The sequence below is a fragment of the Oncorhynchus mykiss genome, chromosome 18 (assembly GCF_057628025.1).
Source record: "Oncorhynchus mykiss isolate SJ-2025 chromosome 18, ASM5762802v1, whole genome shotgun sequence".
NCBI lineage: Eukaryota > Metazoa > Chordata > Actinopteri > Salmoniformes > Salmonidae > Oncorhynchus > Oncorhynchus mykiss.
The window spans coordinates 33,387,815-33,415,000 of record NC_143039.1 but is presented as its reverse complement, the minus strand read 5'-3'; the positions used below and the strand labels follow the sequence as shown (position 1 = coordinate 33,415,000).

Here is a 27,186-nt window from a genome sequence, read left to right as displayed (position 1 = left end):
GTCCAATCAATGAGACAAGATTGGAGGTGTTGGTTAGAGCTACCTTGCCCTATAAAAAACACTCACAAAATGTGAGTTTCATATTCACAAGAAGCATTGCCTGATGTGAACCATGCCTCAAACAAAAGAGATCTCAGAAGACCTAAGATTAAGAATTGTTGACTTGCATAAAGCTGGAAAGGGTTACAAAAGTATCTCTAAAAGCCTTGATCTTCATCAGTCCACAGTAAGACAAACTGTCTATAAATGAAGAAAGTTCAGCACTGTTGCTACTCTCCCTAGGAGTGGCCGTCCTGCTAAGATGACTGAAAGAGAACACACAATTCTCAACGAGGTCAAGAAGAATCCTAGTGTCAGCTAAAGACTTACAGAAATCTCTGGGACATGCTAACATCTCTGACGAGTCTACAATACGTAAAACACTAAACAAGAATGGTGTTCATGGGAGGACACCACAGAAGAAGACACTGCTGTCCAAGAAAAACATTGCTGCAGAAGAAGACACTGCTGTCTGAAGTTTGCAAAAGTGCACTTTGATATTCCACTGCGCTGCTGGCAAAATATGGATGGAACTACAATTGAGTTGTTTGAAAAGAACACACAACACCATGTGTGGAGAAAAAAAGGCACAGCACACCAACATCAAAACCTCATCCCAACTGTAAAGTATGGTGGAGGGAGCATCATGGTTTGGGACTGCTTTGCTGCCTCAGGGCCTGGACAGCTTGCTATCATCGAGGGAAAATGAATTCCCAAGTTTATCAAGACATTTTGCAGGAGAATGTCTGCCAAGCTCAACAGAAGTTGGGTGATGCAACAGGACAACGATCCAAAACACAGAAGTAAATCAACAATAGAATGGCTTCAGAAGAAGAAAATACGCCTTCTGGAGTGGCCAAGTCAGAATTCTGACCTCAACCCGATTGAGATGCTATGGCATTACCTCAAGAGAACGGTTCACACCAGACATCCCAAGAATATTGCTGAACTGAAACAGTTTTATTAAGAGGAATGGTCCAAAATTCCTCCTGACCATTATGCAAGTCTGATCCGCAACTACAGAAAACGTTTGGTTGATACTTATTGCTGGCAAAGGAGGGTCAACCAGTTATTAAATCCAAGGGTTCACATACTTTTTCCCACCCTGCACTGTGAATGTTTAAACGGTGTGTTCAATAAAGACATAAACACGTATAATTGTTTGTGTGTTATTCGTTTCAGCATACTATGTCTGTCTATTGTTGTGGCCTAGATGAAGATCTGATCAAATTGGATGACCAATTGATGCAGAAATCCAGGTAATTCCAAAGGGTTCACATACTTTTTATTGCCACTGTATATGATAAATATATTTGTTCATCTATTCAAGTTATTGGCCCAATGCTCTTAACCGCTAGGCTATCTTCCCCCCTACCAATTCAAATGTGGTCTAAAATTGTTCCAAAGATTTCCCAAGAGAGTAACAGTCTCCCAATTAAACCAGTGTTTCCCAACTCCGGTCCTTGAGTCCCCCCAACAGCACAGATTTTTGGTGTAGCCCCTGATTCAACTTGTCAAGGGCTTGATGATTAGTTGACAAGTAGAATCAGGTGTGCTTGTCCAGAGGCCATAACAAAAATATGTACTGGTGGGGGTACTGAAGGACCAGAGGTAATTGTGCTCATTTTTTTTTATATAAAGGGTAGGAAAAATATTGTGAGACAGTTTTGAAAAGAAACAAATGTGTCTTTCTGTTTCTCTCGTGAAATCTTTGGAACCATTTTAGACCACATTTGAACTGAATTTGAACAAATAACTGACAAAGCTTCGTCATTGTTAAACCCGGTGTTATGAAGAGATTATCTTTCAACAAGGATAGAGTCACTTTCTCTCACTGACATACATCATGTTGGCTATCTACATGAAAACATTCCTCTGAGAATCTTCTCCGCTCATATTCCCCTCGGTTTGTTTGATAAAGAACAGCTATCACAGTGGCATCCAACACAGCATGTCACACCAGCCAAAGTGACCGAATTAAACCCTTAACTCGCTCCCCTCTTCAGTGACGGGATCCGTGTGTCTGCATCGAAGTGACTCTGTACGGCTGTTGTTGTTGACGAGCCAATACGACAGGCTCAACGTGATGCTGTCTGAGAGGAAGGCAATGCTGCCTGAATACCAAAGGGACGCAGCATGCCTTGGACTGTCATAACTGCCTTGGGAGACAGTGAAGAAGCAAAGAGATCATTCTAGAATGCACTCCCTGGTTAGAGTAGAATTGTCATGCAGTAATTTTGTATTTTTTTTTGTGAGGGAGAGTTCATTGAGGTGAGACAATCAGATGTTGATCAGCAGGTGTGTGACTATCCTCTATATCCTTTTTGCATCTGTTTCCTGTTGACTTAGATGCTACAAATGTGTCTAAAACTAAGTTGTGTGGTTCCCAAGAGAGCAGTACTGAACGTCAGCTATTAAAACATAGTTTACATTCATCAAGCTAATGGACTGAAGACAAGTAGAACTTTTTGCAACCAATTGTGTTCTAACTAACTGAAGTAAAAAGAAAAAAGCACAACAGGTTTAAAATAATATATAAAATACATGATAAATTCCACATCCACTACCATCGTGGTATGTGGATCCTAACTTGCCTTCCTGTCAAAAATCTCACTATTTTATGTTACCATTCGGTGTTAATGAACCCTTTACACTCGTGGGAGTTGGCCTATATGGATGGGTCTAATTTTAAATGTTTCTTACAGAAGAAAGTATATGCATAAGCATGCTAGCAATTTAAAGCGAACAGCTTGGAGATGATCAAATCAAATGTTATTTGTCACATGTGCCGAATACAACAGGTGTAGGTAGACCTTACAGTGAAATGCTTACTTGCAAGCCCTTAACCAATAATGCAGTTTTAAGAAAATACCTACAAGAAAAGTAAGAGATAAGAGTAACAAACAACGAAAGAGCCGCAGTAAATAACAATAGCGGGGCTATATACAGGGGGTACTGGTACAGAGTCAATGTCAATGTGTGGGGGCACCGGTGTCGAGGTAATTGAGGTAATATGTACATGTAGATATAGTTATTAAAAGTGACTGTGCATAGATAATAACAGAGAGTAGCAGGGGGGTGCAATGCAAATAGACTGGGTAGCCATTTGATTATCTGTTCAAGGAGTTTTATGGCTTGGGGGTAGAAGCTATTTTAGGAGCCTCTTGGTGTCACGCCCTGGCCATAGAGGTTTTTATTCTCTATTTTGGTTAGACCAGGGTGTGACTAGGGTGGGCATTCTAGTTTCTTTATTTCTATGTTGGTGTGGATTCCAATCAGAGGCAGCTGTCTATCGTTGTCTCTGATTGGGGATCATATATAAGTTGTCCTTTTTCGTTTGGGTTTTGTGGGTAGTTATTTTCTGTTTAGTGTCTGCACCTGACAGGACTGTTTCGGTTTTCACTCTTTGTTATTTTGTTCGAGTGTTTTGAGTAATACATTTATCATGAACACTTACCACGCTGCGCTTTGGTCCATGCCTTCTGACGAGAGACGTGACAGAACTACCCACCACAAAAGGACCAAGCAGCGTGGCCAGGAGGAGCAGGGATCCTGGGCCCGGGAGAAGAGTCAGTGGAGGACCTCATGGACATGGGAGGAGGTTATGGCAGGGGACAAGACCCTGCCATGGAAACAGGCGGAAACAGCAAGGGAGGAACAGCGGCGATACCAGGAGTCACGGCAATGAGGCAAGCACGAGAGGCAGCCCCCAAACATTTTTGGGGGGTGGACACACGGGGAGAGTGGCAGAGTGGCAGAGTCAGGGTTCAGACCTGAGCCAACTCCTCATGCTTACCGTGGGGAGCGAGTGACCGGTCAATGCCTTCAGTGAGCATCCACAGCCCAGTGCGCTCTGTGGAAGCTCCCCGCAGTGGCTGTGCTAGAGTGGGCATTCAGCCAGGACGGATTGTGCCAGCTCAGTGTTCATGGCCTCTGGTGCGTCTCTTTGGACCAGGTTATCCTGTGCCAGCTCTACGCACGGTGTCCCCGGTTCGCCAGAAAAGCCCAGTGCGACCTGTTCCAGCTCACCACACTTGCCGGGCTAAGGGGGTATCCAGCCAGGATGAGTTATGCCAGCTCTGCGCTCCAGACCTCCGGTGCGCCTCCACGGTCCAATGTGTCTTGAGCTGGCTCTACGCACTATGCCTCCAGTGCGCCGTCATAGCCCAGTGCATCCTGTGCCAGCTCTCCACACTCACCGAGCTAGAGTGGGTTTCCAGCCAGGATGTGTCGTGGCAGCTCCACTCACTAGGCTGCCTGTACGTCTCCTCATTCCGGTGAGACCTGTTCCAGCTCCACATTCGAAGCCTCCAGTGATGATCCATGGCCCAAAGCCTCCAGTGATTATCCATGGCCCGAAGCCTCCAGTGATGATCCATGGCCCGAAGCCTCCAGTGATGATCCATGGCCCGAAGCCTCCAGTGATGATCCATGGCCCGAAGCCTCTAGTGATGATCCATGGCCCGAAGCCTCCAGTGATGATCCATGGCCCGAAGCCTCCAGTGATGATCCATGGCACGAAGCCTCCAGTGATGATCCATGGCACGAAGCTTCCAGTGACGGTCCATGGCACGAAGCCTCCAGTGATGATCCATGGCACGAAGCCTCCAGTGATGATCCATGGCCCGGAGCCTGCAGTGAGGAGCCATGGCTCCGCAGTCCGGAGCCTCCAGCGACGGTCCCCGGTCCGAAGCCTGCAGCGACATCTCCAGTCCGGAGCCTCCAGCGACGGTCTCCAGTCCGGAGCCTCCAGCGACGGTCACCAGTCCGGAGCCTCCAGCAACGGTCCCCAGTCTGGAGCCTCCAGCGACGGTCTCCAGCCCAGAGCCTCCAGCAACGGTCCCCAGTTCGGCATCTCCAGCGACGGTCCGGAGCCTCCAGCGCCGGTCCCCAGTTCTGCGCCTCCAGCGGCGGTCCGGAGACTCCAGCGACGGTCCCCAGTCCGGAGCCTGCGGTGACGGTTCCCAGTCCGGAGCCTGCGGCGATGATCGGTGGTCTGGTTCCTCAGGCGATGATCTGCGGCCCGGTTCCTCCAGTTAAGGTCCATGCACCAGGGCCGCCACCAGTGAAGGTCCATGCACCAGGGCCGCCACCAAAGCGGAGGGATCTGCGGGCGGAGGGGGGGTCTACATCCCGCACCAGAGCCGCCGCCATGAAGGGATGCCCACCCGGACCCTCCCCTTTAGAGTCAGGTTTTGTGGCCGGAGTCCGCACCTTTGGGGGAGGGAAGGTACTGTCACGCCCTGGCCATAGAGGTTTTTATTCTCTATTTTGGTTAGGCCAGGGTGTGACTAGGGTGGGCATTCTAGTTTCTTTATTTCTATGTTGGTGTGGTTCCCAATTAGAGGCAGCTGTCTATCGTAGTCTCTGATTGGGGATCATATATAAGTTGTCCTTTTTCGTTTGGGTTTTGTGGGTAGTTATTTTCTATTTAGTGTCTGCACCTGACAGGACTGTTTCGGTTTTCACTCTTTGTTATTTTGTTCGAGTGTTTTGAGTAATACATTTATCATGAACACTTACCACGCTGCGCTTTGGTCCATGCCTTCTGACGAGAGACGTGACACTTGGACCTAGCCTTGGTACTCTGCTACCGCTTGCCGCGCGGTAGCAGAGAGGACAGTCTGTGACTAGGGTGGCTAGAGTCTATGATAATTTTTAGGGCCTTCCTCTAACACCGCCTGGTATAGAGGTCCTGGATGGCAGGAAGCTTGGCCCCGGTGATGTACTAGGCCGTTATTGGAAATTATTAGACCAAAAATGAGGACACAACAGTTCACCTGACAAGAGTGAATCCAAACATTACACGGTTGATTTTATGTGCATTTTACATTTACTGTACTTTTCACTGCATTTGTTGATAACGAAATCTGAAAATACACTGGATACATTCAGTAACATGATAAGAATATTCCTGGAAAATGTGGAGTAGGTGCAACATAAGACAACAAAAAAATGACAAGGGTTTGAGTGAGAGGACTAAATGGTGTCTCCAAGCGGCCTAGAGCAAGCACATGTTTGTTTTGTTTGGAACTCAGCCCTGCATCCCCCACCATCAGACAATTCCTTTGGTTGTTTACGCAATCCAGGAAAGGCCCATTATAAATCGCAATCTGGGTCAGGTGGGAATCATTTGAAAGCTTGTTCTATTGCCAAGTTATAAAACAAGATCATACAGTGTTCACAAGGGCAAGTCAGAGAAATCGCCATTTTGGTGCGCATAGAAAGGAGTCGAGAGTGCATCCAGGTGCGTGTTCCACTGCAAATGTTCGTCACAATAGAAAAACATAGGCTCATCAGTCAAAACCCATACAGCGCCGTGAAGCTCTGAGCTCCGACGTCATGTATAGAATGCTATTGTACAGACACTGTGTTCCAAATTTGGCTCCTTATCAGTGCCAAAATCTGCTATTTTCAATTGTGTACATGTACAAATGTAAAGGGCTACTCAAACATCTCAGTATGATCATTCAGTCTCGTTAGTGTCTTTCCTGCCTGTAATCTTGCTTCAGCTCAATGACTCACTGAGGTTTAAACCTGAGGAGTCAAGTCTGGGTCCGCTGCCTCAAATTAGACCTGTTTCCTCTCTCGCCCTATTCCCCCCCCCCATTCTCTCCACTCTCTCTAGCCTTGTTTATACCTGGTTCTAACATGCATCCTTTGTCCTGATTTTATCCACATTCTGACTATGCCCACATTGTAGCCGTTGCGTCTACAGATGGTAGTAAGATGTCTCTTATCCATGTACACTGTGTATGCATTGTGACCAGATATCCTGGCCCCTCCCTGTATGCAAATTATTTAACAGTTATTCTTTCAATATATATTCATTTTAAGACACATATTGATGCAATAAGTCAATGGTGTCGCCTGTCAATGATTCTAGAGGGCGGGATGATGATGGATGAAATGGGTTCACTATCCAGATCGGTCTACACTGGTAAGATTTCCAGACATAATGCTTCTGACTACCTCCGGAGGTGGTCAGGATGATCTGATCGCCATCAGATCCCAATGCATCGTTTAATCATCTACATCTGTCTAAAAATGTGGGCATAATCAGAATGTGGACCATATCAGGACAACGGACGCAAGTTAGAACCAGGTATAAACGGGGTTTCTCTCTCCCCCCCACTTCTCTTTCTCTCTTCACACCTCTCACAAGTTAATGAGAGGAAATAAAGCATCTGTCAGGCATGTCAAACGGCCTGGGCCCAGTAGACCAGGCAGGGAACTCAAGGTCACCTCATTGGCTCAGAGCAGCACCATAGTCATGTCTTGGAAGAGTGCCTGCGACACGGCCTTCGCCTCGAACTGCTGCTTTGACAGCTGGGAAATCAGAGTAGAAATACATTTATAAAGCTAGGGGAGAAGGAGGAGATAGAATGAGCTGCTGCCATCTTAATCAGGACATGGATTGCTGTAGGTGTCGTAGCCTTTGATAAAGGAACTGCCACACACCTATAGGTAGCTCCTTCACAAAAGTTATAGGCGTTATGTTGATCCAAATACAATAGCCAGATTCAAATTTTATGTTACATCATCCATTCACTGGAAAAGACCATTGTGATGCTTTTAAATGCTTTAACGTTTGAACAACCTTCTCTCATGAGAAGGGCAGATACTATTGATGTTGCTGCCTTTGGGGCAGTCACTATAGGGACAGTCACCCCTGGGGAGTCACTATACAGAAAGTCATCATAGCAGAAGGGCAGATACTACTAATGTTGCTGCCCTTGGGGCAGTCATTATAGGGACAGTCACCATAGCAGAAGGGAAGATAGTATTGAGTAACTATAGCATAAGTGATACATATGTAGTACAAATACATAAGTCAAACAGTATACTACAGCCTAGCCCACTTACTGCGCTGGGCTCTGACTGTACTATTGCATCGTGGATGATGTCATTGAGGAGGAAAGGATGGGACTGTGTGTTGAGACCAGTTCTACACTTATCCTCCTCCAGAACATCTGGCGTGCGGACGAAGCCCATGTGGCCATCATGTACGGAACTGGGTATGGGGAGAACATTTGCTTTAGAATGGTTAAATATGCTGTAGGAAATTGTATAGGGAAAGGGTCTAAGATAGTGTTGTTGACTTTAATAGAGAAGTACTCCCAAATGGCAAACATTATTGTTTCAGCAAATCTCTCTCGCTCTTTCCATTTCTCTGACACCCACATGAATGCATAGATGTCCTTATTTTAATCAGCTGAACATTATCTTAGCTGAACAACCCCCTCAGATGCCCTCTAGCCCATATCCCCCCAAGCAATAATATACTTCTCCAACCTCTTAAAGCCATAACAATAAGTGAATGGCCCCTGCAGCACCAGGAAACCCATACTTACAGTACATTACACCACTCTCCTTCATATGAGGCTCTCTGTCTGTACCTCATTAACTACAGAGTGCTGGGCCAGAGCCCCAAATGATCTCACTACAAAGCCATCTCATCTCACCCTCCTCTCCAAGGACTGCTGCTTCAAAACAAAATAAATGTAAATGACCGTCGTTTTGGCCCCTGCCTGGCCTATCAACCACCCTATACCCCTGGGCAGCTGAGGGGAGGTCAGAGAGAGGGGAAACATCAGAGGGATATATGGGGGAATGTTACAGTCAGCCATCATCCCTTTATCAACCCTCCAGACGAGCTTCAATGCCATAAACTCTCCTTGCGTGGCCTCCAACTGCTCTTAAATACAAGTAAAACTTAATGCATGCTCTTCAACCGGTCGCTGCCTGCACCTGCCCGCCCGTCCAGCATCACTACTCTGGACGGTTCTGACTTAACTACAAATACCTAGGTGTCTGGTTAGACTGTAAACTCTCCTTCCAGACTCACATCAAACATCTCCAATCCAAAGTTAAATCTAGAATTGGCTTCCTATTTCGCAGCAATGCATCCTTCACTCATGCTGCCAAACATACCCTCGTAAAACTGACCATCCTACCGATCCTCGACTTCGGCGTTGTCATTTACAAAATAGCCTCCAATACCCTACTCAATAAATTGGATGCAGTCTATCACAGTGCCATCCGTTTTGTCACCAAAGCCCCATACACTACCCACCACTGCGACCTGTACGCCAAACCCACTGGCTCCATGTCATCTACAAGACCCTGCTAGGTAAAGTACCCCCTTATCTCAGCTCGCTGGTCACCATAGCAGCACCCACCTGTAGCACGCGCTCCAGCAGGTATATCTCTCTGGTCACCCCCAAAACCAATTCTTCCTTTGGCTGCCTCTCCTTCCAGTTCTCTGCTGCCAATGACTGGAACAAACTACAAAAATCTCTGAAATTGGGAAACACATCTCCCTCACCAGCTTTAAGCACCAGCTGTCAGAGCAGCTCACAGATTACTGCACCTGTACATAGCCCATCTATAATTTAGCACAAACTACCTCTTCCCCTACTGTGTTTATTTATTTATTTTGCTCCTTTGCACCCCATTATTTCTATTTCTACTTTGCACATTCTTCCACTGCAAATCTACCATTCCGGTGTTTTACTTGATATATTGTATTTACTTCGCCACCATGGCCTTTTTTTTTGCTTTTACCTCCCTTATCTCACCTCATTTGCTCACATTGTATATATACTTATTTTACTACTGTATTATTGACTGTATGTTTGTTTTACTCCATGTGTAACTCTGTGTTGTCGTATGTGTCAAACTGCTTTGCTTTATCTTGGCCAGGTCGCAATTGTAAATGAGAATGTAAGGGCGTTCGTCTGTAGGAGGAAGAGAAGCGGACCAAAGCGCAGCGTGGTGGTTATTCATGTTTTAATAAATCACTACACATGAACAAACTAACAAAAACAAGAAATGTGAAACCGCAAAACAGTCCTATCCTGTGACACCAAACACAGTGACAGGAACAATCACCCACAAACACACAGTGAAACCCAGGCTACCTAAGTATGATTCTCAATCAGAGACAACTAATGACACCTGCCTCTGATTGAGAACCATACTAGGCCGAAAACATAGAAATGCCCCAAAACATAGAAAAACAAACATAGACTGCCCACCCAACTCACGCCCTGACCATACTAAATAAATACAAAACAACAGAAATAGAGGTCAGAACGTGACAGAGAACTTGTTCTCAACTTGCCTACCCTGGTTAAATAAGGGTGAAATAAAATAAATCAAAATCAAAAGACCAACCGACTGCCTGGAGTTAACTTGGGAATCTGGGACGCCCTCATGAAAAGAACCCAGCTAATATCAATGCAAAGCTCATACTCTACCTTTCCATTGTAGTGGTACTAGAGAATATACTCCCCTATATGTCACATTTGCATCAGCATTGTCTTGAAAATATTCAATATAACAATCTGATGCGAACTGTGTCAAGGTTTGAACCGAGAACAACAAGCGCTACAACTGTTTGTGCTGTACTAGAATTGAACTAGAATTGCCACGCACAACTCCCCACTGTATTTAGTCTCCCCACTGTATTTAGTCTCCCCACTGTATTTAGTCTCCCCACTGTATTTAGTCTCCCCACTGTATTTAGTCTCCCCACTGTATTTAGTCTCCCCACTGTATTTAGTCTCCCCACTGTTTTGATCTTACTTTGAATAAGGTCATGGAAAGTGAAGCAGGAGACAATCTTGTTACTATCGATGAACAGGAAACCATTACCCCAAACATAGATAACGTAACATGAGGGCTGAAACCAAAATATTGTGTTCGGTTCCAGGTTGTATGTTAATTCTAAATAATCCCAGAGCAGCAACAATGCATGTTTCTAAAGCACTATCATCATGTAGCCTGACATTAAGCTGTGGGGCAGAGGAGATAGGAGATATGATGCCCCTGCCCTGGTCTCGTGGATATACCAGCAGAGTTAAAACAATGCAGGCAGCATTCTGGTAATCTATTAGCTCTCCTTTTGGGAAATTATTCTGTTCTCAGACACATTTAGTCCGCATACAAATATTCGTATCAGTCAGTCAGTCAGTGGGGCTGTGGAGTCTATTTTGTGCCATGCCACCAACTACCGGCTCAGTCCCCCTGGTTGGGCTCCAGTGCCACTTGTTCCCTACCAGGGGGGACATCCTAAAGACGGAGTTCTGCTCTGTCTTGGGGAAACAGATGTTTTGGATACAGAAACAGTAGAAGAGGCATGCATACAGCATACTGTGGTTATGTCCCAAATGGCCCCCTATTACCTGTTTAGTGCACTACTTGAGACCAGAGCTCTATGGGCCCTGTTCAAAAGTAGGGCACTATATAGGGAATAGCGAGCCATTTGGGATGCTATAACTCGGCAGCAAGGGGAACAAGCAGAGTCCCACACTTAGGGGAAGCGAGAGACACTTCCCTATTTGTTCTACTGATTCATCTTCTTAGGGCTAAGCCCTAGAGTACTGTAACTTGCAGTGGCAGTTGTTCAGTCTCTGAAAAATAATTGTACTGTGTTGCGTTTGTAACTAATGTACCTATCTTCTGCAGATATGAGTCAAATAACACTTCTTTAAATAAGTACCACCTTGTAATCAACATTGGAGAAGGCGTGTTTGCGGAGGACGTGGTTTATATAGCTAGAAAGCTACTCAACTGGTGGCAAAGATTGACTGTAGGGTGTCAGAAAATATAATTAAAAGTTTACACTATTCATCTATGGCAAATATACTTATGTCTCCCCTTTCATCTGTGTCTGGTGTTAGCTACTTACTGGCTAGCTAGGTCTCCAGCCAGCATTGAACAAAAGGAGGGGAAAGGTCGTTCAAAACTCTGACGCAGTTGTCATGTCAACACATCCATCAGTGCTGCCGTGAACTGCATCACAATAGACAAACTGCAGGCGTATGAAAAACAAATTGACATCGTTGGTGAAATTTCAATGTTGTTTGAGTCGCTTTGTGTGTCACCAAATTAGCTTGAGGTGATTTTACGACAACACTGCTCACTACATCCACATTTCTTGACGTAGCCATTTCAAAGAGATGTCAGTCAATGCAAGCTCATGAATATAAGCTCCCTGCCCACTCAGCCTGTCTTTTCAAACTTCCAGGTTGTTAGCTATGAGAGAAAGAGTACTTTTTCTCAAATATTGAGCATTTTTATCCACACAAAATATTATGGGTGATAGTTTTTAGTCACCCAAAAGGCTTTAAGGACACACCTCAAATATCGCCACCCCTCCCTAGATTAAGGAACTATGGGATGTTCAGGAACTTGAGGGTATGGGGTCAAATCCTGTTGTAGGCACACTATTTAGAAAATAGTTTTATGTGAAACCACACTTTCTGTACAATTGTTCAAATAATTCATTTAATTTAGTATAATATAAGCTTCTGTCTTAAAACTTTGGGATAGGGGGCAGTATTTTCTGATGAAAAGCGTACCCAAAGTAAACTGCCTGTTACTTATGCCCAGAAGCTAGGATAGGCAGATAATTGGTATATTTGGATAGAAAACACTCTAAATTTTCTAAAACTGTTAACATTATGTCTGTGAGTATAACAGAACTGATATGGCAGAACTGATATGGCGAAACCCCGAGGACAAACCATCTCTCTCAAAAAAAAAATCAGCCTAACACTATTTTCAATGGCTATCACTTATATAGTTCCTAGGGCTTCCACTAGATGTCAACAGTCTTTAGAAAGAGTTTCATGCTGGTTTTTGGAAAAATTTGCCAGAAATTGTAGTTTTTCTAGATGGCTCCCATTTTGGCTGTAGTGTTTCCAAGCGCGTGAATGAGAGCGCGTTCTTTGGTATTTTTCTCCGGAAAAGACAATAATGATTCTCTGTCTTAAATTGTATCGTTGATTTACGTATTTGGGTACCTAAGGTTTGATTATAAACGTTGTTTGACTTGTTTGGAAAAGTTTATTAGTAATGTTTGGGATTCATTTTGTATGCATTTTGATGGAGAGAAACTGGGTGGATTATTGACTGAAGCGCGCCAGCTAAACTGAGTTTTTATGGATATAAAGAGGGACATTATCAAACAAAAGGACCATTTGTGATGTAACTGGGACCTTTTGGAGTGCCAACAGAAGAAGATCATCCAAGATGGCGTAGCAGTCAGACGTCTCTGTCTTTTGTCCTGTCGTGTCCCTTGTATATATCTTTTCACATCTTTTTCTTCGCATATCTTTTTAAAATATTTTCCTAAACCTCAACTTCTAAATATTCTCCTGCAACCCGCCTCATCCAATGTGGTGTGGATCTGCTTTTTTCTAAAGTATTTCTATTTACTTCGGATCTGGAGTCCCTCAACTGAAGCTAGCCAGCTAACTACCTACCAGCTATCAGTTAGCAAACCATTGCTAGCGGTCATCAGCTAACCTTTAGCTCGGAAAGCTCTCGCTTTTACACCAGAGCATAACGGACCTATTTCTCTCCGTATCCCCGGATTCCTACCGCAAACTCTGAACATTTTCACCTGGATCTTCGCAACTAGCTAAGGTCAATCCCGGGTAAATCTAGAATTGGCTTCCTATTTCGCAGCAATGCATCCGCACCTGCTCGCCCGTCCAGCATCACTACTCTGGACGGCTCTGACTTAGAATACGTGGGCAACTACAAATACCTAGGTGTCTGGTTAGACTGCAAACTCTCCTTCCAGAATCACAATCGCATCTCCAATCCAAAATTAAATCTATAATTTGCTTCCTTTATCGCAACAAAGCATCCTTCACTCATGCTGCCAAACATACCCTCGTAAAACTGACGATGCTACCGATCCTCGACTTCGGTAATGTCATCTATAAAATAGCCTCCAACACTCTACTCAACAAACTGGATGCAGTCTATCACAGTGCCATCCGTTTTGTCACCAAAGCCCCATACACTACCCACCATTGTGACCTGTACGCTCTCGTTGGCTGGCCCTCGCTTCATACACGTCGCCAAACTCACTGGCTACAGGTCATCTACAAGTCTCTTCTAGGTAAAGCCCCGCCTAATCTCAGCTCACTGGTCACCATAGCAGCACACACTCGTAGCACGCGCTCCAACAGGTATGTCTCATTGGTCACCCCCAAAGCCAATTCTTCCTTTGGTCGTCTTTCCTTCCAGTTCTCTGCTGCCAATGACTGGAACGAACTGCAAAAATCTCTTAAACTGGAGACTCATATCTCCCTCACTAGCTTTAAGCACCAGCTGTCAGAGCAGCTCACAGATCACTGCACCTGTACATAGCCCATCTGTAAACAGCCCATCTATCTACCTACCTCATCCCCATACTGTATTTATTTATCTTGTTCCTTTGCACCCCAGTATCTCTACTTGCACATTCATCTTCTGCACATCTACCATTCCAGTGTTTAATTGCTATACTGTAATTACTTTGCCACCATGGCCTATTTATTGCCTTACCTCCCTTATCTTACCTCATTTACACTCACTGTGTATAGACTTTTTTTTCATACTGTATTATTGACTATGTTTTGTTTATTCCATGCGTAACTCTGTTGTTGTATGTGTCGAATTGCTATGCGTTATCTTGGCCAGGTCGCAGTTGCAAATGAGAACTTCTTCTCAACTAGCCTACCTGGTTAAATAAAGGTGAAATAAAAAATAAATACAACATTTAAATTTCAAAAAAAGGTAAGGCCTTTTTTATATCGCTATTTCTGACTTTCGTGTCACACCTGCCTGGTTGAAAAATGTAATTTTACCTCATTTTCATGGTATCCAATTGTTTTTAGTAGCTACTATCTTGTCTCATCACTACAACTCCCGTACGGGCTCGGGAGAGACGAAGGTTGAAAGTCATGTGTCCTCCGATACACAACCCAACCAAGCCGCACTGCTTCTTAACACAGCAGGCATCCAACCCGGAAGCCAGCCGCACCAATGTGTCGGAGGAAACACCATGCACCTGGCAACCTTGGTTAGCGCGCACTGCTCCCGGCCCGCCACAGGAGTCACTGGTGCGCAATGAGACAAGGACATCCCTACCGGCCAACCCCTCCCTAACCCGGACGACGCTAGGCCAATTGTGCGTCGCCCCACGGACCTCCCGGTCGCAGCCGGTTACGACAGAGCCTGGGCGCGAACCCAGAGTCTCTGGTGGCACAGCTGGCGCAGCAGTACAGCGCCCTTAACCACTGCACCACCCTGGAGGCCCTGTTTTTCATGTGTTTGTATGTGGGGCGCGGTCCTCAGATAATTGCACGGTATGCTTTCGTAAAGCCTTTTTGAAATCTGACACAGTGCCTGGATTAACAAGAAGTTAAGCTTTATTTTTGATGTATTACACTTGTTATTTTATGAAATTTAAATATTTAAAATACTGTAGTTTGAATTTTGCACTCTGCAATTTCACCGGATGTTGTCGAGGTGTCCCGCTAGCGGCACCCCTTTTCCAAAGATTAAGATTAAGATTATCCTAAATAATGCCATAGATTCCGTTTTTTAAAATTGTGAACTTGAAGGCAAAAAAGAAAAGCATAACGTAAACCTGGTATTCCAACTGATTTTAGGCTACTACTGCTGTCACGTTCGTCATAACGAGGAGACCAAGGCGCAGCGTGATAAGAATACATTCTTCTTTAATGAAAGAGAAACACTGAACAAAGTATACAAAACAACCATGACGCTATCAGCCACGAGTGCTGACAGGCAACTACACATAGAGAATAACCCACAAAACCAAAATGGAAAATGGCAACCTAAATAGGATCCCCAATCAGAGACAACGACAAACAGCTGCCTCTGATTGGGAACCAATTCAGGCCACCATAGACCTATATATACCTAGACAAACCAAAACCCCATAAATGTACAAACAACCCTAGACAAGACAAAAACACACATACCGCCCTCGTCACACCCTGACATAACCAAAATAATAAAGAAAACAAAGATAACTAAGTTCAGGGCGTGACAACTGCCAACGACTTGTCTTGCACATAGTCAAGGCCCCCAGTACCAAAGCAACCCCAAAACATTATCAAACCTCCCCCATGTTTTTTTTTCATTGGTCCACAGAACATTTTCACTGTATTTGGGGTTGTTCAGGTGGGGTTATGCAAAGTGCAATGGGGCTTTCGTTTGTCTCTTCAACAGTACGGTATTTTGTGTTCGTAGCTAATGCATCTTTTTACTATGTGCTTGCTTTCGCAGGAGTTCTGACAACAACTTCTGCAGATATGACTGAAACAAACTCAGCCGCTTTTTTAGGTAAGTATATTAATGTCTTCAGAATTCACACATTGATACAGACATAAGGTGGGGAGAGAGAAATGCCAACACGTTGTCTACACCAAAGTGTGAAGATGCCTACAGTGGCGGACAAATATATTGCCAACATTGCACTTTTTTATGAATATTTCCCTATTTCTTTAGAACTCTGTCCCTGATGGGGCTTGTCGATTCACCTCTGTGTCCAGTCTGCCAAAAAATACTTTCCTGACACTCACCTCCACGCATTCTGGTTTTGTCCCATCATTCAGAATTACTGGGGGAAAAAAGTTCTGAGCATTCCCTCAGTCGTCCTCCATATTACCATTCCTGCATCCCCATCACTCTGCATACTAAATTACTTTGATGATGACGTCCACCTTTGTTTCCTCTATGTCCAAGGACAAACAACACTTCCTATTGATTTCATTAACAATCGCCCAAAAAGTGACCCAGACAACATCAAAATGGCACCTCCTACCAGGGACCAACACTCTATGGGTGTTAGTTTGTGAACACTATTTCGGTGGATCACATATCATTTCTAAGAAAGTGTTAACGCCCAAATGCTAACCAGCAGCTTATCCACTAGTCTTGCTTAGTCTTGTACGGTCCTGTCCTGTCCAGTGTTTTCGTCTCTTGTTTTGTTCTGTTTTGACATGTTCCTATTTTCTACTTGCCTCTTTTTATCCTTACCCTACTTTTCAGTTTTTTTCTTACTTTTTGGTTGTAGTTTACCTTCTTCGCTATAAAAAAACGTTTTTATGTACATAGAACATTTGAGATCAGAATTTTAACACCCACGGTTTTTAATTGAACACTTTCTTAGAAATGATATGTTATCCCACCGAAATAGTGTTCACAAACTAACACCCCTAGAGTGTTGGTCCCTAACACCGTGCTCCATGGCAAAATATGTGGTTGCCTCAAGTTTACGGTCTTGTCATCAACTCCAATTCGAAAGCTAATCCGTTATAGCCTAGTTCGTTAAATATGTTGAACATGTTTGCAGTCCACATTGTTCTACTTGCATTGCTTCAGTATGGAAATACATGGTTAAACATAGACTATAGCATTTGCACCGTTAAATGGGCTAGGCCTACTGTAAATTGCAGTCTGGACATGGACATGCCAAATATAGTCAATAAGCATGATTACATTCACTAGACTATTGATAAGGCCTAAAAAGACTGTTTCTAATTCGAATCGAATTCTAATATAAATTAAACAACAACTTGTTATAAATAGGCCATGTCTCAATACAGTTACAGGCACATGATTGCTCCCCGTGGGCAACTTCTTAGACTATGGAGGGTTTAATGCACATCCAAACGTTTCACAGTAGCTGGATAAAGATCCAATGTAAAGAGAAGGGGGGGGGGGGGGGGGGGGGGATGTCCACTCACTGCTATACTGCTCGCAAATGTAACGTTTTATAAACATCATGGAACCATCTTACAGATCATATTTGCACTTCTCCAGAAATTGCATTGCAATTGAGCCATTTAATCTACGTTACCACAAACCCATGGATGGGGAATATTTCTAATAAGTTTGGTTTTTAATCAAATTAAACAAAAAAACAATGAATCTGCTTTTTTAAACAAACAACGTTATTTCCAAGTAGGATCGGGTCTGAAGCATGATGTCTTAAATCGCTCACGTTCTATGGAACTGTGTGCACACGTAGGCTTTAATGCCATTACGCATAACATTCACACCTCTATTCACTTGTATTGTTGCCTATGTGCAGGGCAGATTCTCCAAAAGAATCTGCTGTTGATATGACATTATACACTCTTAGGTTCTAGGTAGCACCTTTTGTTCTGAGAGTGTTGGAGGCTTGGATAGTTTGGAGGAGAGTGTTTGTCTTTGGTAATGGATGGATTTGAAAATGGGGATGGATAGCCTACTGAACAAGCAAAATTACGTCTGCAGGTATGTGAATTGTGAATAATGAAAAATCTTGATGGCAAAAACGTCCAAAATATTTTTAAGCAATCTTAGTAGACCATTTAAAACCTCTTTATTCATAGACTAGTTGGCTAATGGCCAGGATAAAAAATAGAAACATATGAGTTGTTGCTAAACCAGTCTTGATTAAAAGGGAAGGGTAGGCAATGTTTGGTTTTAATCAAATGAAACGATTCATCATATTATGTTTCTAAATATGAGATTAACCGGCACAAAATGCACATCTCCCTTCCATGAGCACTGCGTGTCATGGCTAGACTGACTGCACTTCCGGCTCTCAAACCCATTCCATTATCAACTGCATTACCATTCAGATTGTCTTAAAACTTCCCATTAGCGCTGAATGAAATGGTCACTTCTGCTTGTGTTTTTAAAGGTCATGAATGGTCAAGATCATGTTTTGCATGAGATTTTATGATATTTGGACGAGACATTGATAAAGTTTGATCATAAAGTTACTGGTCCCCTCTCCATGTCAAACACTTGGATTCAGGAAGCGGCATTATTAAAGGGTGGCATCATCCAGTCGGCGTCCAATTCATCCCAAAGGTGTTCGATGGAGATGAGGTCAGGGTTCTGTGCAGGCCAGTCAAGTTCTTCCACACCGAGCTCGACAATCCATTTCTTTATGGACCTCACTTTTTCACTGGAGCATTGTCATGCTGAAACAGGAAAGGGCCTTCCCCAAACTATTGCCACAAAGTTGGAAGCACAGAATCGTCTCTAGAATGTCATTGTATGATGTAGCGTTAAGATTTCCCTTCACTGGAATAAAGGGACCGAACCATGAAAAACAATTATTCCTCCCCCACCAAACTTTACAGTTTGCACTAGGAAATTGGGGCAGGTAGCGTTCTCCTGGCATCTGCCAAACCCAGATTCGTCCGTTGGACTGCCAGATGGGGAAGCGTGATTCATAACTCCAGAGAACACGTTTCCACTGCTCCAGTGTTCAATGGCGGCGAGCTTTACACCACCACAGCCAACGCTTGGCATTATGCATGGTGATCTTAGGTTTGTGTGTGGCTGCTCGGCCATGGAAACCCATTTCATGAAGCTCCAGACGAACAGTTATTGTACTTATGTTGCTTCCAGAGGTAGTTTGAAACTCAGTAGTGAGTGTTGCAACCGAGGACAGACTCAGCGGTCCCGTTCTGTGAGCTTGTATGGCCTACTACTTCGCAGCTGAGCCGTTGTTGCTCCAAGACGTTTCCACTTCACAATAACAGCACTTACAGTTGATCGGGGCAGCTCAAGCAGGGCAGAAATTTGACGAACTGACTTGTTGGAAAGGTAGCATCCTATGACGGTTCCAAAAGTCTCTGAGCTCTTCAGTAAGGCCATTCTACTGCCAATGTTTGTCTATGGAGATTGCATGGCTGTGTGCTCTCTTTTATACACCTGTCAGCAATGGGTGTGGCTGAAACAGCCAAATCCACTTTGAAGGGTGTCCACATACTCTTTTGTATATTTAGTGTATTTGTACTGTACACTTTGAAGTAGACAACATGTTAGCATTTCTCTCTCTGCCCCTTCTGTCTTTATCTATGCGTGATTTCTGAAGACAGTAATAATTACCTATAAAAAAGGCTAAGATCTTTTCACTCATATGGACCAACTCCATATTCATGCCCATGATTTTGGAATGAGATGTTCGACAAGCAGGTGTCCACATACTTTTGGTCATATAGTGTATGTATAAATATAAAAAGGGAGAGATATTCAAATTAGGCTACAGATGTTGTAAGAACACGTAGGGGGATATGGACATGACAAGGCTGGGTGTGAACAGACAGAGAGCGAGCACGAGCAGCCTTTCCCTGAAGCCTACATGCCTCAGTCTCAATTACCATCCTGTCTCTGACCTGAAATAGTGAGCGTTAATAAGGCCTGTGAACTCTCCTCTCCCTGCTCAAACATGTATTCTCTCAGTACTGACACACACACTACTAACACCTCTAACCCTCTTACACCCCGGGTAGCTAGTCTTCTGAATGCAGCAACCTCCCACTCTCAGCTCAACCTCCGTCATATCATCCACTACATTTGTGCCCCTGTACAGGGAGGGTGGTTATCGGTGCACGTATCTTGATAATGACTTGGTGTGTGCAACATTCACGATATAGTGTGCTACTTTTTGACCAGAGCACCAGGGGCCATGGTCAAAAGTAGTACACTATGGAGGGAATAGGGTGCCATTTGGGACGCAGCCTTGGAAGGGGTTGCACATTTTAACGAAATTGATTAATTAATCATTAACGATAGACTTACTCCTCTGATGAAGCAGGTAATTAAGCGTTAATGAGGTACTGAAGAACCACACACTGAAGCGTCCCAGCACACTTATTTTTCTTTTTTACTTGGCACTTTTGAAATGTGTGACATTTTTCCCCACGCACCTGCAAGTTGTTCTGGGAAGTGTGTGTGTGTGTGTGTGTGTGTGTGTGTGTGTGTGTGTGTGTGTGTGTGTGTGTGTGTGTGTGTGTGTGTGTGTGTGTGTGTGTGTGTGTGTGTGTGTGTGTGTGTGTGTGTGTGTGTGTATGTGATGCACTGTAAGATAGGTTGAGCTGACACACATTGAGCTGATTGGAGTGTGTGTGTCCCCCGGCTAGATTAAAGTCAAGGTGGATTGGACAGCTGTTCCATTGCAATAACTTATACTTAGCATCTCCTTCATCACTCTTTATTTAGTCTCCCTTCCTCTTTTGACAGGTAGAAAGGCACCTTCTACCTGTCACTGTTTTAGTGAGAGAATAACATTCAGTCAACAGGCCCTGCGCTTGACTAGCGTCCTGTCCAGGGGGTGTACTTGTACATCAAGCTGCCTCCACGCTTCAGACACAGGATAATCAGGAGATTAAAGTCAACAGTATAGCTGCATTGGGGAGTTCTAGGGGGTGGGGAATGGATTTTTTATTTGTTTTATTCCGGGGGGTGGGGTGGGGGGGGGTGGGGGGGGGTCTTGGAGGGTTCAGGCTTCACAAGATTGTGATCATGAAAAAGGAATCTATGACATATATTTTATATCACTATCATGCACACGTTCCCTCACACATAAGGATGGCTCTGTTGCGGATAGACTGATACATGTTTGATAGTGTCTTGATGCTGTATTGATTGTCCTTCATGTTCTAATACTTTAATGTCTCCCCTTGTGTTTTTTGTAATGAATAATACTTGTATTTAAAAAAACAGTATAGCTGCACTCAAACTCATATCATATACTGTAAACACAACTCTGTCAGTACTGTATAGTGTAAACAAGCATCAAACAAGCTAGTGTAATGAAGGAATGGTGAAATCTGAAGGGAAATGTAACGATAAATCAGTAGGTACTGTACATGTCTGTGTGTTGACTACAAGGCTCTGTCTCTCTAATGTCATTATCGTGTTGTCTGTTCGTTCTGGTGTCATTGCAGTGGGAGCCGCCAACGTAGAGGATGGATCCTTTGAAGCCATTTTCGGGGGTGAGAAATATATCAATCACAATGTATTTATAAAGGCGTTTTTATATGAGCAGTTGTCACGAGGCGCTATACTTTAACTCGGTCTAACTCCTAAGCTTTAGAGATGGTTATCCAGATGTGGTTAGCATTATTGTTCTCTCTATAGTCTGAGAATGGAACCAATGCCATGAGTATCGCGTAAATGGAAAGTCCTCCACTCATTGTTTCTGGTTTCACCTACCTAATTGTTATAGTTTGCCTAGTCATGCGGAGGAAACAAAGTTCTGCCATCTATTTTTACTCTATCAAAGAAAAGCCATGAACTTTACTTTACATTTGAAGTCAATTAGCAGGTGCTCTTATCCAGAGAAACGCACAGGGAGTGCCTCGCTCAAGGGCACATCGACAGATTTTTCACCTAGTCAGCTCAGGGATTCAAACCAGCGACCTTTCGGTTACTGGCCCAACCATCTTAAACGCTAGGCTACCTGCCAACCCAACCCACCTAAAATCAGTTAACTAAAATCTAAAAATAGAATGTCGCTTTGACGTTCTCGTTCACGATTACTACTATGATAACGTGTCTTACGAAAAAACGTATTACACTTTCAAAGAGTATTCTATATTTTCAGAGACCATTCTCCTCTCTCAGTCGGTCTCATTTCTACTCGTCTCTCTCCCTTTCCAGGAGTCATTTTTGCCCTGCTCCTGTCGCTGCTCCTGGCGTTGCTGCTACTGCGCTACATTGTCAAGCATAAGGGCACTTACCACACAAACGAGGCCGACTGTGGTGATTCCGTCGACAAGTTTGGCGGTGACTCTCAAAGCGAGCAGGTTCAACTAGAGATTTTGGACAAGGAAGAATAGAAAGAAGGATACTTCATTTGAAACAGGATCTTGTTCCATTTCTAAACCAGGGCCAATATTTTCTATGGGATTGGAAATGCCTGTGATGGTCATCTAACAACATGTATATGGGGCCTACAACCATCTCAGCTCTGCAGATTTTGCTACGAAGAGACAAAATAATTAGATCACTTATTTTTGTATTGCCCATATAGTATATACACTATATATGCAAAAGTATGAGGACACCCCTTCAAATTAGTGGATTGGCTATTTCAGCCACATTACAGCCTTATTCTACAGTTTTATTTCCCTCATCAATCTACACAAAATCTCATAATGACAAAGCAAAAACAGTTATTTATCCATTTTTGCAAATGTATATTTTTTTTAACTGAAATATCACATTTACATAAGTATTCAGATCCTTTACTCAGTACTTTGTTGAAGCACCTTTGGCAGTAATTACAGCCTTGAGTCTTCTTGGGTAAGACGTTACAAGCTAGGCACACCTGTATTTGGGGAGTTTATCCCATTCTTCTCTACAAATCCTCTCAAGCTCTGTCAGGTTGGATGGGGAGAGTTGCTGCACAGCTATTTTCAGGTCTTGGGTTCAAGTTCGGGCTCTGGCTGGGCCACTCAAGGACGTTCAGAGACTTGTCCCAAAGCCCCTCCTGCATTGTTTTGGCTGTGTGCTTAGGATTGTTGTCCTGTTGGAAGTTGAACCTTCAAGACAGTCTAAGGTCCTGAGTGCTCTAGAAAAGGTTGTCATTAATGATCTCTCTGTACTTTGCTCAGTTCAACTTTCCCACAATCCTGACTAGTCTCCCAGACCCTGCCACTGAAAAATATCCCCACAACATGATGCATCATGCTTCACCGTAGGGATGGTGCCAGGTTTACTCCAGACGTGACTCTTGGCATTCAGGCCAAAGAGTTAAATCTTGGTTTCATCAGACCAGAGAATCTTGGAGCTACTCCAAGCGAGCTGTCATGTGCCTTTTACTGAGGAAGGGCTTCCGTCTGGCCACTCTACCATAAAAGCCTGATTGGTGGAGTGCTGCAGAGATGATTGTCCTTCTGGAAGGTTCTCCCATCTCCACAGAGCAACTCTGGAGTGCTGTCAGCGTGACCATCCGTTTCTTGGTCACCTCCCTGACCAAAGCCCTTCTCCCCCGATTGCTCAGTTTGGCCGGGCGACTAGCTCAAGGAAGAGTCTTGTTGGTTCCAAACTTGTTCCATTTAAGAATGATGGAGGCCACTGTGTTCTTGGGGACCTTCAATGCTGCAGAAATGCTTTGGTACCCTTTCCCAGATCTGTGCCTCGACACAATCCTGTCTCGGAACTCTATGGACAATTCCTTCGACCTCATGGCTTGGTTTTTGCTCTGTCATGCACTGTCAACTATAGACAGGTGTGTGCCTTTCCAAATCATGTCCAATCAATTGAATTTATCACAGGTGGACTTCAACCAAGTTGTAGAAACATATCAAGGATGATCAGTGGAAACAGGATGCACCTGAGCTCAATTTAGAGTCTCATAACAAGGGTCTGAATACCTATGTAACATTAGAGTGTCTAGTTTGAGAAACAAACGCCTCACAAGTCCTCAACTGGTAGCTTCATTAAATAATACCAGCAAAACACCAGTCTCAACCTCAGTGAACCAGTGAAGAGGCGACTCCGGGAAGCTGGCCTTCTAGGCCGAGTTGCAAAGAAAAATCCATACCTCAGACTGGCCAATAAAAATAAAAGATTAAGATGGGCAAAAGAACACAGACACTGGACAGAGGTACTCTGCCTAGAAGGCCAGCATCCCAGAGTCGCCTCATCACTGTTGATGTTGCTCAGTTGTGCACCAGGGCCTCCAACTCCTCTTTCTATTCTGGTTAGAGACAGTTTGCACTGTTCTGTGAAGGGAGTAGTACACAGTGCTGTACGAGATCGTTAGTGTCTCGGCAATTTCTCGCATGGAATAGCCATAATTTCTTAGAACATTAATAGACTGACGAGTTTCAGAAGAAAGTTATTTTTTTCCGGCCATTTTGAGCCTGTAGTCAAACCCACAAATGCTGATGCTCCAGATATTCAACTAGTCTATTGAAGGCCTGTTGTAGTGCTTCCTCATCAGAACAGCAGTTTTCAGCTGTGCGAACATAATTGCAAAATAGTTTTCTAATGATCAATTAGCCTTTTAAAATTAGAAACTTTGATTAGCTAACACAACGTGCCAATGGAACACAGGAGTGATGGATGCTGATAATGGGCCTCTGTACGCCTATGTAGATATTCCATGAAAAACATGCCGTTTCCAGCTACACTTGTCATTTACAACATTAACAATGTCTGCACTGTATTTCTGATCAGTTTGATGTTATTTTAATGGACACTTTTGCTTTTCTTTCAAAAACAAGGAAATTCTAAGTGACCCCAAACTTTTGAACGGTAGTGTATGCTCAAAGTGTTAACATCCCAAAATACTGGATCGGTGACTAAATGTGGTCAAGTTTATGTTGAAGATAATGCATGTCTGTTGTTTTATCACATGAAAATGGTGTGGGTATGTCTCAAGCTACACATTTGATACATTTTCACAGTCATGGATTAAATCAGCCAAACTTTTTTCCCAATTAAGAGTTTACTTGTATACCCAGTCGAGAAAATCCGATTATTCAACACAACATCTGGGTTCAGAAAACCAAGATATAGGGGCAAATGTTTGCACTTCAATAGTGTGTGTTAATGAGATTTAGAAGCTTATGGAGGATTTTGTGTTTTCTATTTTCATCAAGCTAGAATAGAGCGATGCAGTGCCCGAGGCTGCTGAAGGGCAGTTCTGAATCCTTGAGTAGCGCCAGGCAGCGATATGTGGGTTTAATGCAATTCCAACAACCCCAGAAACGTTCCTGCAGAGCTGAGCCAGCACACTTTGCAAAAAACCATTGTGCCTCTGGGAAATCATTTTACTCTAATTGCGTATTATTCTTGGTTGGGATACAAGACAATACAAGCCAATCTCAAGATCATACATCACCTGATCTACAGGCTGGCAAAGAGCACTTACTTTTGGCCATTTGATTGCAAGTTGAAAGTATTTATTTCCATTTGTCTTCCTAATCAAAGTATGGGACAATTGCTAACCTTTCTCCAAACAGATTTTTTCTTCAATTCTCTAATCAAGTCCAACTTCAAAGCCAGCGACTCAGCGTGTTTGAGTGCAGTAGCTTGAGTGCTCTGTCTGATTGAGGTAAAGACAATAACGCCATTGAGACATCTATCCAACTGCCGTCCTCACCGACAACATATCAAATCGTATTGATCAGAGAGGAAAACACTTACAAAATATGTGCCCCAAATGGCACCCTATTTCTTATTTAGTGCACTAGGCTACTTTTGACCAGGGCCCTATGGGGGAATAGGATGCTAAATAGGGAATAGGGTGCCACTTGGGACTCGGACGTGACTTCAGCAGGGCCACTGACACCTCTCAAGGAGATGAACAACTTTTCTAAAAGAGTCATTCCAGGGTCACTGAAGCCATAGCCTGGCCTAGACAGCTAAATACAAGCAAGCACCAGGAGCTTGAAAGGCAGTAATCAGGAAGTCAGCCTTGCAACCAGCAACCAGCCGCACTTCCCGTTCAATGTAGTTTTACTATTAGAAATCAAATAACAGTTCAAAAGACACCCATCGTGTTCTCTTACAATTGTATCCCAGCTTTTCTCCTGGCCTTGGTGCGCAGAGAACATACTGTTTTATTGCGACAATAAGCCATACTTTGATATGGCCCTGAAGGCATCAACATAAATTCATTTCATCTCGACTGCTCTGTGAAGCTTGAACAATGGCAAAGCCAAAGCTGGTGACTTTTCCCATCTCTTCTCCTTCTGTCGACAAAATGGCATAAAATGCAAACACATGCTAGCATTCTCCGTGGATGAACGCGGCATGCGACTGTACTCTCCTAAAGACACCAACGATGGAAACACATCGGATTTCTTTTGAACAATGTAGCTACCTCACTCTCTTTGAGTTGTAGCTAATTCCAGTAAAAGAGGAAACGGTACGTGAATTAATGAATGACTTGACTTGGAAGCCCATGGTACCATAGTCTGAGTTGTGTAGATTATCTCCCTTGTTAGATAATAGGCTAAGTCTTGTGTGCGTCCCAAACAGCACCCATAGAGCTCTAGTCAAAAATTGTGCACTACAGAACGTACAGGAAATAGGCTGCCATTTGGGACAGAGATCTGGATGTGTTCAGACAAATGAAAGAAGAATGGGAACAGGAAACTCATTGAATCATCTTGTTAGAATATCCCCATGGCTTACAATAGGCGCGGTCCCAAATGCAACCCTATTCCCTGGTCCCTGGTCAAAAGTAGTGCACTGCGTAGGGATTAGGGTGCCATTTGGGATGCACATTTTAAGGTTCTGGGGCTCTTGAGAAAGGAGAGTTTTGCATAATACAGCAGCAATAAAACAGAAAATGCTCAATTCCAGCTCATCCAAGTGTTGCTCTATTCTATTATTCAGCGAATATCCTATAAGCTATAATGAAGATATGTGACTTAGCCCCTGACATGGCAAGCTTCCTAGGAGAAAGGACTTCCATTCCAGACTCAATTACTATTTCAATACGTTTCCGCCATGGATATTGAATATTGCAAGATAAGCAGTTCTCGCAAAATTGCTAGCACAAAGTCTGCTCCGGGGTTTATG

The 27,186-nt window shown here is 43.7% G+C and overlaps 1 protein-coding gene across 2 annotated transcripts in view; it reads left to right on the top strand.

Moving 5' to 3' along the window:
• The window catches only part of LOC110495917 (uncharacterized), a 28,631-nt gene extending 3,537 nt beyond the window's left edge, over positions 1-25,094 (top strand). Inside the window, exons 3-5 of one of the 2 annotated variants that reach the window (XM_021571438.3) lie at positions 16,141-16,197; positions 21,591-21,638; positions 22,306-25,094. In XM_021571438.3, the coding sequence (XP_021427113.1) occupies positions 16,141-16,197; positions 21,591-21,638; positions 22,306-22,484 (284 nt within the window). In that variant the 3' untranslated portion in view covers positions 22,485-25,094. The remainder of the gene's footprint in view (positions 1-16,140; positions 16,198-21,590; positions 21,639-22,305) is intronic. The other variant, XM_021571439.3, reaches the window with a different exon arrangement.
• The last annotated feature ends 2,092 nt before the right edge of the window (positions 25,095-27,186 follow it).